This window comes from Camelina sativa, chromosome 1 (assembly GCF_030686135.1).
Source record: "Camelina sativa cultivar CO46 ecotype springtype chromosome 1, ASM3068613v1".
Lineage (NCBI taxonomy): Eukaryota > Viridiplantae > Streptophyta > Magnoliopsida > Brassicales > Brassicaceae > Camelina > Camelina sativa.
In genome coordinates this window covers 22,787,992-22,800,080 of record NC_141880.1, presented here as the reverse complement: position 1 = coordinate 22,800,080, position 12,089 = coordinate 22,787,992, and the positions used below count along the sequence as shown (strand labels likewise).

General features: G+C 38.8%; 1 protein-coding gene across 1 annotated transcript; it reads right to left on the bottom strand.

Moving 5' to 3' along the window:
* Positions 1–10,330: 10,330 nt before the first annotated feature.
* Positions 10,331–10,923, bottom strand: LOC147950207 (uncharacterized). The gene is made up of 2 exons (XM_087512465.1): positions 10,783–10,923; positions 10,331–10,732 (listed from the first exon to the last, which is right to left on the bottom strand). The coding sequence occupies exons 1-2, from the start codon at positions 10,921–10,923 to the stop codon at positions 10,331–10,333; spliced, it is 543 nt and encodes a 180-aa protein (XP_087368591.1).
* Positions 10,924–12,089: the final 1,166 nt, after the last annotated feature.

Here is a 12,089-nt window from a genome sequence, read left to right as displayed (position 1 = left end):
CAGCAATGAGTCCCTACTTAGCACACTATAAAGAGGAGTTCTACCAAAGATCAGAATGTTGCTGGACTCTGCATCAAATGGGAACTTTCTCAACAAACATGTGGATGAAGGATGGGAACTGGTTGAAAACTTGGCCCAGTCAGATGGAAATTATAATGAAGATTATGATAGAACTGTAAGATTTGTGGATTCAGCCCTAGATGAGAAATACAAGAAGGATATAAAGATTGTGAATGACAAGTTAGACAAGGTTCTGCTCAGTCAACAGAAGAACATTCACTTTCTTGCTGAGGAGGACACAACAATTCAAGATGGGGAGAATGAGGTAGCTGAGCTATGTTACATCCAGAACCAATGAGGTTTCAAGCCATATAACCAGTTTAAGAACAACAATTGTCTTATAGAAGTACAAATGTGGCAAATCCACATGACCAAGTCTATCCACCACAACAAGCACAACAACAGTACAATTATGTGCCTAAACAACAGAACCAAGGTTACCAGGGTCAAATGTGTCCTCCACCAGGGTTTCAGACCACCCAAGCCCAGAAACCAGACTTAAAAACATTGATGCAGCAGCTGTTGCTTAACCAAGCCACTGGTCAGATGGAAGCCTCCAAGAAGTTTGTTGAGGTAAACAAGAGGCTAGACACCACTTATTCTGATCTGTATACCAAGTTTAACACTCTACAATCCAAAGTCATGACAATGGAAAGCAAGCTCAAAGGGAAAGCAGTTGAACAAACTACTGAATTTGTCAGTGCTATTAATCTACGCAGTGGAAGGACACTACCAGAGAGGGTTGGTATCTTGCCAGTCACTAAGGACAGTGAAGATCCAGATGGGGAGGAGTTTCAGCCAAGAGCAACTCAGAATGAAAAACAGGCAGAGCTCGATCACCCACTCGAAGAGGCAAACGACCGAGTGAGTGATCAAGCAGGTGGTCGAGTGCCTACCCAAGAGAAGGTCAAACCAGCTGCTACGAAAGAAAAGGAAGTCTGGTTTGTTCCCCCTTCTTACAAGCCCCCATTGCCTTTTCCAGGAAGGTTTAAGAAGCAAATGGTAGAGAAGTACAAGGCACTGTTTGATAAGCAAGTCAGAGAGATTGAGCTTAAGATGCCTTTGATATATGCTTTTGCTTTGATCCCACCTTACCAGAAGTTCTTGAAAGATGCTGATGGAAAGAATAAAGGAAGTCCAAGGGATGGTAGTTCTCAGTCATGAATGCAGTGCCATAATCCAGAAGCAAGTGAATCCTCAGAAATTGAGAGATCTTGGTTCCTTTACATTAGCCTGCTCCATTGGACCTCTAACCTTCAATAGATGCCTTTGTGATTTGGGAGCTTCAGTCAGTCTGATACCCTTATCAGTAGCCAAGCGCCTGGGGTTTACAAGATATAAGCCTTGCAATATATCATTAATCTTAGCAGATAGATCAGTAAGGCTACTAAATGGTGTATTAAAGGACCTACCAGTCAGGATTGGATCAGTGGAGGTCCCAACAGACTTTGTAGTTTTAGAAATGGATGAAGAACCAAAAGATCCTTTGATCTTGGGTAGGCCTTTCCTAACTACAACAGGGGCTATAATTGATGTAAGGAAGGGAAAAATTGATCTAAATTTAGGAGAAGACTTCAGGATGATACTTGACATTGTTGAGGCTATGAAAAAACCAACAATTGAAGGAAAAGTCTTTTGGGTTGAAGAAATGGAGGAACTAGCAGGAGAATTGATGGAAGAGCTATCAGAACAGGATCACCTCAAAACTGTTCTAACCAAAAGTGGAGAAGATGGGTTCCTCTATGAAGAAACCAAGGTTTTTGAGGAGATATTGGATTCCCACAGGAGGTCTGACACCCCAGAAACATTTGAAGAATTGGCAATATCAAGAGAAGAAGTCTGGTCAGTTGGGGTTGGAGAAGCACAGTGCTCGACCCCACACTCGAACGAGCACTCGATCGAGCACCTATATCACCCGGTCGTGTGCCTTGCCGAGTCACTCACAGATGACTGGTCTGAACTTAAGGCACCAAAAGTGGAGCTAAAACCACTCCCATCTGGTCTAAGGTATTTGTTTCTGGGAGTTAACTCTACTTATCCTGTGATAGTAATTGCTAGTTTGAGTAATGAAGAGCTTGATCTGCTAGTAACTGAACTTAGAAAGTTTAGAAAGGCTATTGGCTATTCCTTGGATGATATCAAAGGGATTTCACCTAGTCTTTGCATGCACAAAATTCACCTTGAAAATTAATCTTATTCTAGCATAGAACCCCAAAGAAGACTTAACCCAAACCTTAAGGAAGTGGTAAAGAAAGAGATCCTTAAACTACTATGTGCTTGTGTGATCTACCCTATCTCTGATAGTACTTGGGTCTCACCAGTGCATTGTGTGACCGAAAAAGGTGGAATCACTGTGGTTAAGAATGATCAAGATGAATTAATCCCTACAAGGACTATAACAGGACATAAGATGTGTATTGATTACAGAAAGCTTAACTCTGCATCTAGAAAATATCATTTTCATCTCCCTTTTATTGATCAAATGCTTGAAAGGCTAGCTAATCACACTCATTACTGTTTCCTGGATGGTTATTCTGGATTTTTCCAAATACCAATCCATCCTAATGATCAAGAAAATACAACATTCACATGTCCATATGGTACTTTTGCTTATAGAAGAATGCCATTTGGACTATGTAATGCACCAACTACTTTTCAAAGATGCATGATGTCTATCTTTTCTGATCTTATTGAGGATGTTGTTGAAGTTTTCATGGATGATTTCTCTGTCTATGGGGACTCTTTCTCTTCTTGTCTAGCTAACCTATGCAGGGTTTTAAAAAGGTGTGAAGAGACAAATCTGGTTCTGAACTGGGAAAAATGCCACTTCATGGTTCACGAAGGGATAGTTCTTGGTCATAAGATTTCAGAGAAATGTATTGAGGTTGACAAGGCTAAAATTGAAGTCATAGTCCAACTTCAACCACCAAGGACAGTTAGGGACATAAGAAGCTTTCTAGGTCATGCTGGTTTCTACAGGAGGTTTATCAAAGACTTTTCTAAGATTGCTAGACCATTAACAAGGTTGCTATGCAAGGAAACTGAGTTCAATTTCGATGAAGAGTGTTTGAAGGCTTTCAAGGAGATCAAGACTGCTTTAATATTAGCACCATAGTTCAATCTCCAAACTGGGATCTTCCATTTGAAATCATGTGTGATGCTTCTGATTTTGATGTGGGAGCAGTCTTGGGACAGAAAAAGGACAAGAAGCTGCATGTTATACACTATGCAAGCAGAACTTTGGATGAGACTCAAGGGAGGTATTCAACCACAGAAAATGAGATTTTGGCAGTTGTATTTGCATTTGAAAAGTTCAGAAGCTACCTGGTGGGTTCCAAGGTGATAGTGTACACTGATCATGCTGCTTTGAGACATATTTACTCAAAGAAAGACACCAAACCCAGGTTGTTAAGATGGATCCTGCTCCTACAAGAATTTGACATGGAGATAGTGGATAAGAAGGGTATAGAGAATGGAGTAGCTGATCACTTGTCCACAATGCGGATAGAAGAGGTTATACCTATTGATGATTCAATGCCAGAAGAGAGACGGATGCAATTGGAGGCCACTCGATCGCCCACTCGAACTCACACTCGATCGAGTGTGTTAGGGGACTCAATCGATCAGGACTAGATGGAGGAGTGGATGGCAGTAGACAGTGGATATTTGCCTTGGTATGCTGACATAGTGAACTACAAGGTTTGTGAAGAATTTCCAGAAGACATAGACCCTTATAAAAAGAAGAAACTGCTCAAGGATGTCAACAATTACTATTGGGATGAGCCTTATCTATACAAGAAGGGACAGATGGCCTGTTTAGAAGATGCATAGCAGAAAGTGAAATAGAAAGAGTTTTGAAGCACTGTCATGGTTCACCTTATGGAGGACATTTTGCAACATTCAAAACTGCCCAAAAGGTTCTACAAACAGGTCTATGGTGGCCAACCCTGTTCAAGGACACTCATAAGTTCATTACAAGCTGTGATGCCTGCCAAAGGATGGGAAATATTACCAGAAGGTATAAGATGCCCCAAAACCCAATTCTGGAAGTTGAGATATTTGATGTTTGGGGAATTGACTTCATGGGTCCTTTTAACCCACCATCAAATGACAATGTTTACATATTGGTAATTGTGGACTATGTCTCCAAGTGGGTTGAAGCTACAACGAGCCCCACCAATGATCACACAGTGGTTCTTAAACTTTTCAAAACCATAATCTTCCCAAGATATGGAGTTCCAAGGGTTGTGATCAGTGATGGGGGGACTCATTTCATTAACAAGGTCTTTGAGGTAATGTTGAAGAAGTATGGAGTTAAACACAAGGTATCTACAGCTTATCACCCTCAAACAAGTGGGCAAGTGGAGGTCTCAAACAAGCAGATCAAAGCAATTCTATCAAGGATAGTGGGAGAAACAAGGAAAGATTGGTCTAGCAAACTTGATGAAACACTTTGCGCCTATAGAACAGCTTTTAAGACTCCAATAGGAAGAACCCCATTTCAGCTTGTTTATGGAAAATCTTTCCATCTTCCTGTTGAAGTAGAGTATAAAGCTCTGTGGGCAATCAAACTTTTGAATCTGGATTTAGAAACAGCCCAAGCCAAGAGACGCCTTGATCTGCATGAACTTGAAGAGATAAGACTAGAAGCTTATGTGAAACATATCTTTTTTGGTGGTTTTGAAATACTTATGAATGTATGAATGATGCAATCGGACAACATACACAAGCTGAAACCAAAGATATATATAATAAGGTGGAATGCAAGAGGTTTCAATTACTCTTATGCAGTTGCAGTATAAGAGATGTCAATCCATAATGAGTATGATGCAAGCAGTCAAGATGTAAACACTTATCTAAGTTAAGCCAAATATGAAAATGGTTTTGGTGTATCAGTTTGATGATAGAAATGTAAATGCAAAATGTAAAACTAACAAGTTAACAGTTTAAATGCAAAATAATAACTGAAACTAAGATATGCAATGAAACAAGAATGAAACTAGAAAGATGCAGGACATAAAACAAGAACTTGGGAACAGACTCGAGCAAGAACTCGATCGTATGCTCGATCGAGTACAAGGTCGAGTGGGAAGCTACGAAGAACAGAAATAGAACTTAACAATCAAACTGAGCAGGTAGAAAGTAAATCAAACAGAAAACGGATAACAATAATCAACTAGAGAAATCAATAAACACAGAAGGTCCTAGGGATGGATTCATGGGCTGGAATTGAGCTATACTAATCTAAACTGACCAACAAACCTCAATCAACAGTGAGCTACCTCTAGACAATGATCTTCCAATACTTGTTAATCCATTCTCATGACAATAACAATCAAGCTTAGATACTCCTAGATCTAGTTCTCACTAGCTATTGCATATAAAAGCAGGCATAAAGATCCAGATCATCATATGTCAAAAACCTTCCTACACAACCAATATCTTGGGATATGAACAGTAATCTCTAGTATTAGTATTATCCAGAAGCTTAAACATTGGTATGATGCTAAGCAACCTTGGATTTGTTCTTAACCTCTCAGATATAAGAACATCTTAGAGCACACCCAACCCAGAAGAGATATTTAAACAATCAAGCTTGGTCAGTCTAAACTTACATAACTCTCATCCAGCCTAATCCATCCCTAATATCCTAACACACTACTCATATGAACAACACATGATGAGCAAAATCATAAACCGTAAATCAGTGAAACTTCCATGATTAAAAAGATAAGATGAAGGTCTACAAATTTGTTCAAGGAAATAAACTTAAAAGTGTTTATGATGTAAACTTAAAAGCTAAATCCCCAAAAGGGTAAAAATTAGGTTTTTGTGATATTTTTCCTCTGTAAAGTGGCTTGTCAGCGGCCATAGAGTACAAAGGGTATATATAGAAAAGTAGGACATCCCTAAAGTGGCTACAGGACAAAATAGAGAGGCGGCTCGGTTGACTCGACCAGGTGCTCGGTCGAGTGCATGGTCGAGTCAGGTCTTCTTCTGCTCCTTTCAGTCGGTCGAGTCCCTCTCAGCACACGGTCGAGTGTCTGGTCGAGTGAACTCCCGGACCTTGATTCTTTTCTGCTCTAGCTCCTTTGTCTGCTTCTCTTGATGACTTCACTCTCCCTCAGCACTTATCCATGCTCCATTGGGTCCTAAATCACTTGTTTATGCAAGAAACAATGCAATGCAATGCAAATCTACCCTAATGCATAAACAGCCCTAAAACTACTCAATGATGACCTAACAAGCTAGTAAAACATGCAAAATGTGTAAATAAACTAAGGTAGGACAAGGTAAAATATGTGAACATCAACACCCCCAAACTTAGTCTTTGCTTACCCTCAAGCAAACAAACAAGACATGAGTTGGAAAGTGAGGTTTGAAAGTGGGATCTCAGAACCTTAAACATGCTAATAGACTACCTAGAATCAATGTCCAAGTTACTAGTACTAGGATGCAAGGTGAATGAGCTGTACTTAAAGATTTTAGACAAGCCTTTCACTACCTTAACTGATTCAAGCCTTAGACTTCAATATGCATTCAAATCAACCATTTCCTTTAACATTCATTAAACAAGAACATGAATCAGATTATGCAATGCTTAAACTCATTTGGCTTGGTAATAAGGGTTTAGAGACAAAAATGGTCTCTCTTTTAAGTGGGGCTTATCAATAACAAGGGTTCTCTCACAAAAAGTGGATTGAGCTTTAGAAGAAGGCTAAAGGTAAGATCACTTAGACACATACAAGAACAGAACCTTGTCTACCCAAAGGCACCCAAAGTGTTTGTTCCTAATCATTCTAAACCCATGATGTCCTATTTCTACCCTTTAACTTCATCTTTTCTCTTTTGCCCTTTTTCTCTTTGTTTTTCTGTCCTAGGAGGGGTTTCTTATTTGATTTCTCTTAGTGGAATGGGGTTTCTTTCTTATTTGCTAAGGTTCTTACTCTTACTTGTTCCCCAAGTCATAAAGCTTTTCTATAGACTCTTCTTTTCTTTCTTTCTTTTCTTTGACCAGAACCTTACTTAGAACTTTCAATGCTCCCATTCTTTCACTTAGAGTTTGGATTTTCTTGAAAACATTTCCCTCCTAAGGACTTTACCCTTTCCTTTCTCTTTTCACTCTTTTATTTTCTTTTTTACTCACCAAATCCCTAACCCAGAATTTAAGCCACCTAGTCCTATCTAGTTTGAAGAATGCAAACTAGAACTACACAAGGTTTTATTCTTGTCAGTTCAAACCTAACACTTTCTACCAAGCTCAATCCCAAAATAGGCCTTACACACACAAGATTTAACATGGCTTGAAAGAAGGGTTGGTTAAGGGTAGGGGAAAACTGATTCAATGATGAAATCAGCTACTTGGATCAACAAGAGTGGTGAAAGTGGGAAAAGATGATCCAAATATGTATAAAGTATCCATGAGTATAAAGCAATGCACAAACTGATAATTAATAGTCAATATTAGGTTCTTATAAATAGGAAATGGTTTCATATCACCACATGCTTCAGTTTAGACAGAATGCGATATAGGAATTCTAGACTTGGTTCAATCTTATGTTTCTAACTACTCAACTAGCATCAAAGTACTATTAACTTGGCATTGATCCTAGTTTAGTGAATTCAAGCAAGTTAACAAGGCTAAACTCATCATAGATCCCTAATACAAATATGAAACAGTCCTAGATGAAACATGCTAAACAAGATCCTAATATGCAATGCAAACTACATGAACACTCTGTTTTTTAGAGATTTTTGTGAAAAAAATTTCAAATTTGTTTTTTGGTTTTTCTATGCCTTAGATGAAATGCAAATTCTAATATGATAATGCTAAAATTTGAACTAAGAAAATAGAAAACAATGTCAAATGTCATCTCAAACCCTCTCCCAAACTTAAATTACACAGTCCCTTGTGTAAGAGAATTTTGAAAGAGGATTCACGACTTAAAATAAAACAGAACAAGAAATGCAATGCTATTTACAAGGTAAAGGTGAAATTGGTACCTTATGGATTTTGGAAGAATCTGTCCACAAACTTTATAATTCACTATGTCAGCATACCAGGGTAAGTCTTCACTGTCAACTGCCATCTATTCCTCCATCTGGTCCTGCTCGATCGGGTGTCCAAACACACTCGCTCGAGTGCATGCTCGAGTGGTGGGTCGAGTAGTTTCAAGCTGCATCAGCTTTTCTTCAGGCATTGAATCATCAATCGGTATTGCCTCGTCGATCTGCATTCTGGACAAATGATCAGCTACTCCATTCTCTATACCCTTCTTATCCACTATTTGCATATCAAATTCTTGTAGAAGCAAGATCCACCTTAAAAGCCTAGGTTTGGTGTCTTTGTTTGAGTAAATGTGCCTCAAAGCAGCATGATCAGTATACATAATCACCTTGGAACCCACTAGGTAGCTTCTGAACTTCTTAAATGAAAACACTACTGCCAAAAGTTCCTATTCTGTGGTTAAATATATCCCTTGGGTTTCATCTAAAGTTCTGCTTGCATAATGTATAACATGCAGCTTCTTGTCCTTCTTTTGTCCCAAGACTGCTCCTACAACAAAATCAGAAGCATCACACATGATTTCAAATGGTAGATCCCAGTTTGGGGCTTGAACTATTGGTGTTGATATCAAAGCAGCCTTGATCTCCTTAAAAGCTTTCAAACATTCTTCATCAAAGTTGAACTCAGTTTCCTTGCACAACAAACTTGTCAAGGGCCTAGCAATCTTGGAAAAATCCTTGATAAATCTCCTGTAGAACCCAGCATGTCCCAGGAAACTTCTTATGTCTTTTACTGTCTTTGGTGGTTGAAGTTGTACCATGACTTCAATTTTTGCTTTATCAACCTCAATCCCCTTCTCTGAAATCTTATGTCCAAGAACTATCCCCTCTTGAACCATGAAGTGATATTTTTCCCAGTTCAGAACCAGATTTGTCTCTTCACACCTTTTTAGAACCCTGCATAGGTTAGTTAGACAGAAGAGAAAGAGTCTCCATAGACAGAGAAGTCATCCATGAAAACTTCAACAGCATCCTCAATAAGATCAGAAAAGATAGACATCATGCATCTTTAGAAGGTACCTGGTGCATTACATAGTCCAAATGGCATTCTTCTATAAGCAAAAGTACCATATGGGCATGTGAATGTTGTCTTTTGTTGATCATTAGGATGAATTGGTATTTGGAAAAATCTAGAGTATCCATCCAAGAAACAGTAATGGGTGTGATTAGCTAGCCTTTCAAGCATTTGATCAATAAATGGGAGATGGAAATGATCTTTTCTAGAAGCTGAGTTAAGTTTTCTGTAGTCAATACACATCCTATGTCGTGTTATGGTTCTAGTTGGGATTAATTCATCTTGATCATTCTTAACTTTAGTAATTCCTCCCTTTTTGGGCACACAGTGTACTGGTGAGACCCAAGTACTATCTGAGATAGGGTAGATCACACCAGCACCAAGCAGCTTGAGAATCTCTTTCTTTACTACTTCTTTAAGGTTTAGATTAAGTCTTCTTTAGGGTTCTATGTTGGAATAAGATTCATTTTCAAGATGAATTCTATGCATGCAAAGACTAGGTGAAATTCCCTACATATCATCCAAGGAATAGCCTATAGCTCTCCTAAACTTTCTAAGCTCAGCAACTAGCAAATCAAGCTCTTCATTACTCAAACTAGCATTTACTATTACTGGATAAGTAGAGTTAATTCCCAGAAATACGTACCTTAGCCCAGAAGAGAGTGGTTTGAGTTCCACTTTTGGTGCTTTTAGCTCAGACCAGTCATCAGTGAGAGTTTTGGCTAAGTGCTCGGTCGAGTACTTCCTCCGCTCGAGCGAGTATATGCTAGAGTGCTGCTTCTGCTCGATCGAGTACATACTCGAGTGCGCGGTCGAGCTCTCTGTGTTTATGATCTGAACTGACCAAACTTCCTCTCTTGATACTGGTAACCCCTCAAATTCTTCTGGAATATCACATTCTCTCTAAGAGTCTAACATTTCTTCGTAAGCCTTGGTTTCTCTATATAAGTACCCTTTTTCCCCATTTTTGGTCAAAGCAGTTTTAAGGTGATCTTGTTTTGATAATTCTTCCATCAGCTCCCCTGCTAATTTGTCCATATCTTCAACCCAAAAGATTTGTCCTCCAATTGTTGGTTTCTTCATGGTCTCTAAAATGTCAAATGTCATCCTGAAGTCCTCTCCCAAGTTGAGATCAATTTTACCCTTCCTTACATCTACAATAGCTCCTGATGTGGCTAGAAATGGTTTTCATAGGATCAGAGGATATTTAGGTTCCTCATCCATTTCCACAACAACAAAGTTTGTTGGGATTTCTACTGTTCCAACTCTTACTAGTAAGTCCTCCAAAACACCATGTGGCAATCTTACTGATATATCAGCTAAGATCAGGGATATATTGCATGGCTTGTACCTTGTAAACCCTACGCGCTTTGCAACTGACAGGGGCATTAGGCTGACTGAAGCTCCCAAATCACAGAGGCATCTGTTGAAAGTCAGTGGACCGATGGAGCAAGGCAGTGTGAAAGAACCTGGATCTCTTAACTTCCGTGGGTTTACCTGTTTTTGGATTATAGCACTACACTCATCGCTAAGAACTACCATTCCTTGAACTTCATTGATCCTTTCAATTACAACATCTTTCAGGAATTTCTGATAGGGAGGAATCAAAGCAAAGGCATCCTAAACTCAATTTCTCTAACTTGTTTGTCAAACAGTGCCTTATACTTTTCAAACATCTGCTTCTTAAATCTTCCTGGGAAAGGTAGTGGAGGCTTATAAGGGGGTGGGATGAACCGGACTTCTTTTTCCTTGGTAGCAGCTGGGTTGAGCATTTCACACATTGATTTTCTTAAACATTGATTTGAAGCAGTAAACAGCTATGTTACTCTTTCTAGGGTCAAAATATGTAACAATCCAATGCATTTGACTAATTATAAGAGTTCGAGTTGAATTTGGAGTGTTTAGACACCACTTTTACCCATTTTGTCCCGAAACAGGCTAAAACCGAGAAAACATTGATTCTACGAAGTAAACAGCGTTGTTATAATTTCTAGGGTCAGAATATGTGACATTCCAATGCATTTGACTAATGGTAAGATTTTGGGATGAATTTGGAGTGTTTAGACAACACTTAAACCCGTTTTATCCCAAAACAAGCTTAAACCGAGAAAATAGGCTAAAACCGAGAGAAAACATTGATTCAAAGCAGTAAACAGATATGTTGCTCTTTATAGGGTCAAAATATGTAACAATCCAATGCATTTGACTAATTATAAGAGTTTCGGTTGAATTTGGAGTGTTTAGACACCACTTTTACCCATTTTGTCGCAAAACAGGCTAAAACCGAGAAAACATTGATTCGAAGCAGTAAACAGCTTTGTTACTATTTCTAGGGTCAGAATGTGTGATAATCCAATGCATTTGACTAATTGAAAGAGTTCGGGATGAATTTGGAGTGTTTAGACAACACTTAAACCCGTTTTATCCCAAAACAGGTTTAAACCGAGAAAACAGGCTAAAACCGAGAGAAAACATTGATTCGAAGCAGTAAATAGCTATGTTACTCTTTCTAGGGTCAAATATGTAACAATCCAATGCATTTGACTAATTACTAGAGTTCGGGATGAATTTCGAGTGTTTAGACAAGACTTAAACCCGTTTTATCCCAAAAGAGGCTTAAACCGAGAAAACAGGCTAAAACCGAGAGAAAACATTGATTCGAGGCAGTAAACAGCTGTGTTACTCTTTCTATGGTCAAAATATGTAACAATCCAATGCATTTGACTAATTATAAGAGTTCGGGATGAATTTGGAATGTTTAGCCACCACTTATACCCATTTTGTCCCGCAACAGGCTAAAACCGAGAAAACGTTGATTCTAAGCAGTAAACAGCGTTGTTACAGTTTCTAGGGTCAGAATGTGTGACATTCCAATGCATTTGACTAATTGTAAGAGTTTGGATGAATTTGGAGTGTTTAGACAACGTTTAAACTCGTTTTATCCAAA

Excerpts from the sequence above, each read along its gene's own strand:
- LOC147950207 (XM_087512465.1), bottom strand. The coding sequence starts at position 10,923 with ATGTGTGAAATGCTCAACCCAGCTGCTACCAAGGAAAAAGAAGTCCGG. Across the intron at positions 10,733-10,782 it reads AGGCACTGTTTGACAAACAA|AAATTCCTGAAAGATGTTGT; the intron begins GTTAGAGAAATT and ends CCTCCCTATCAG.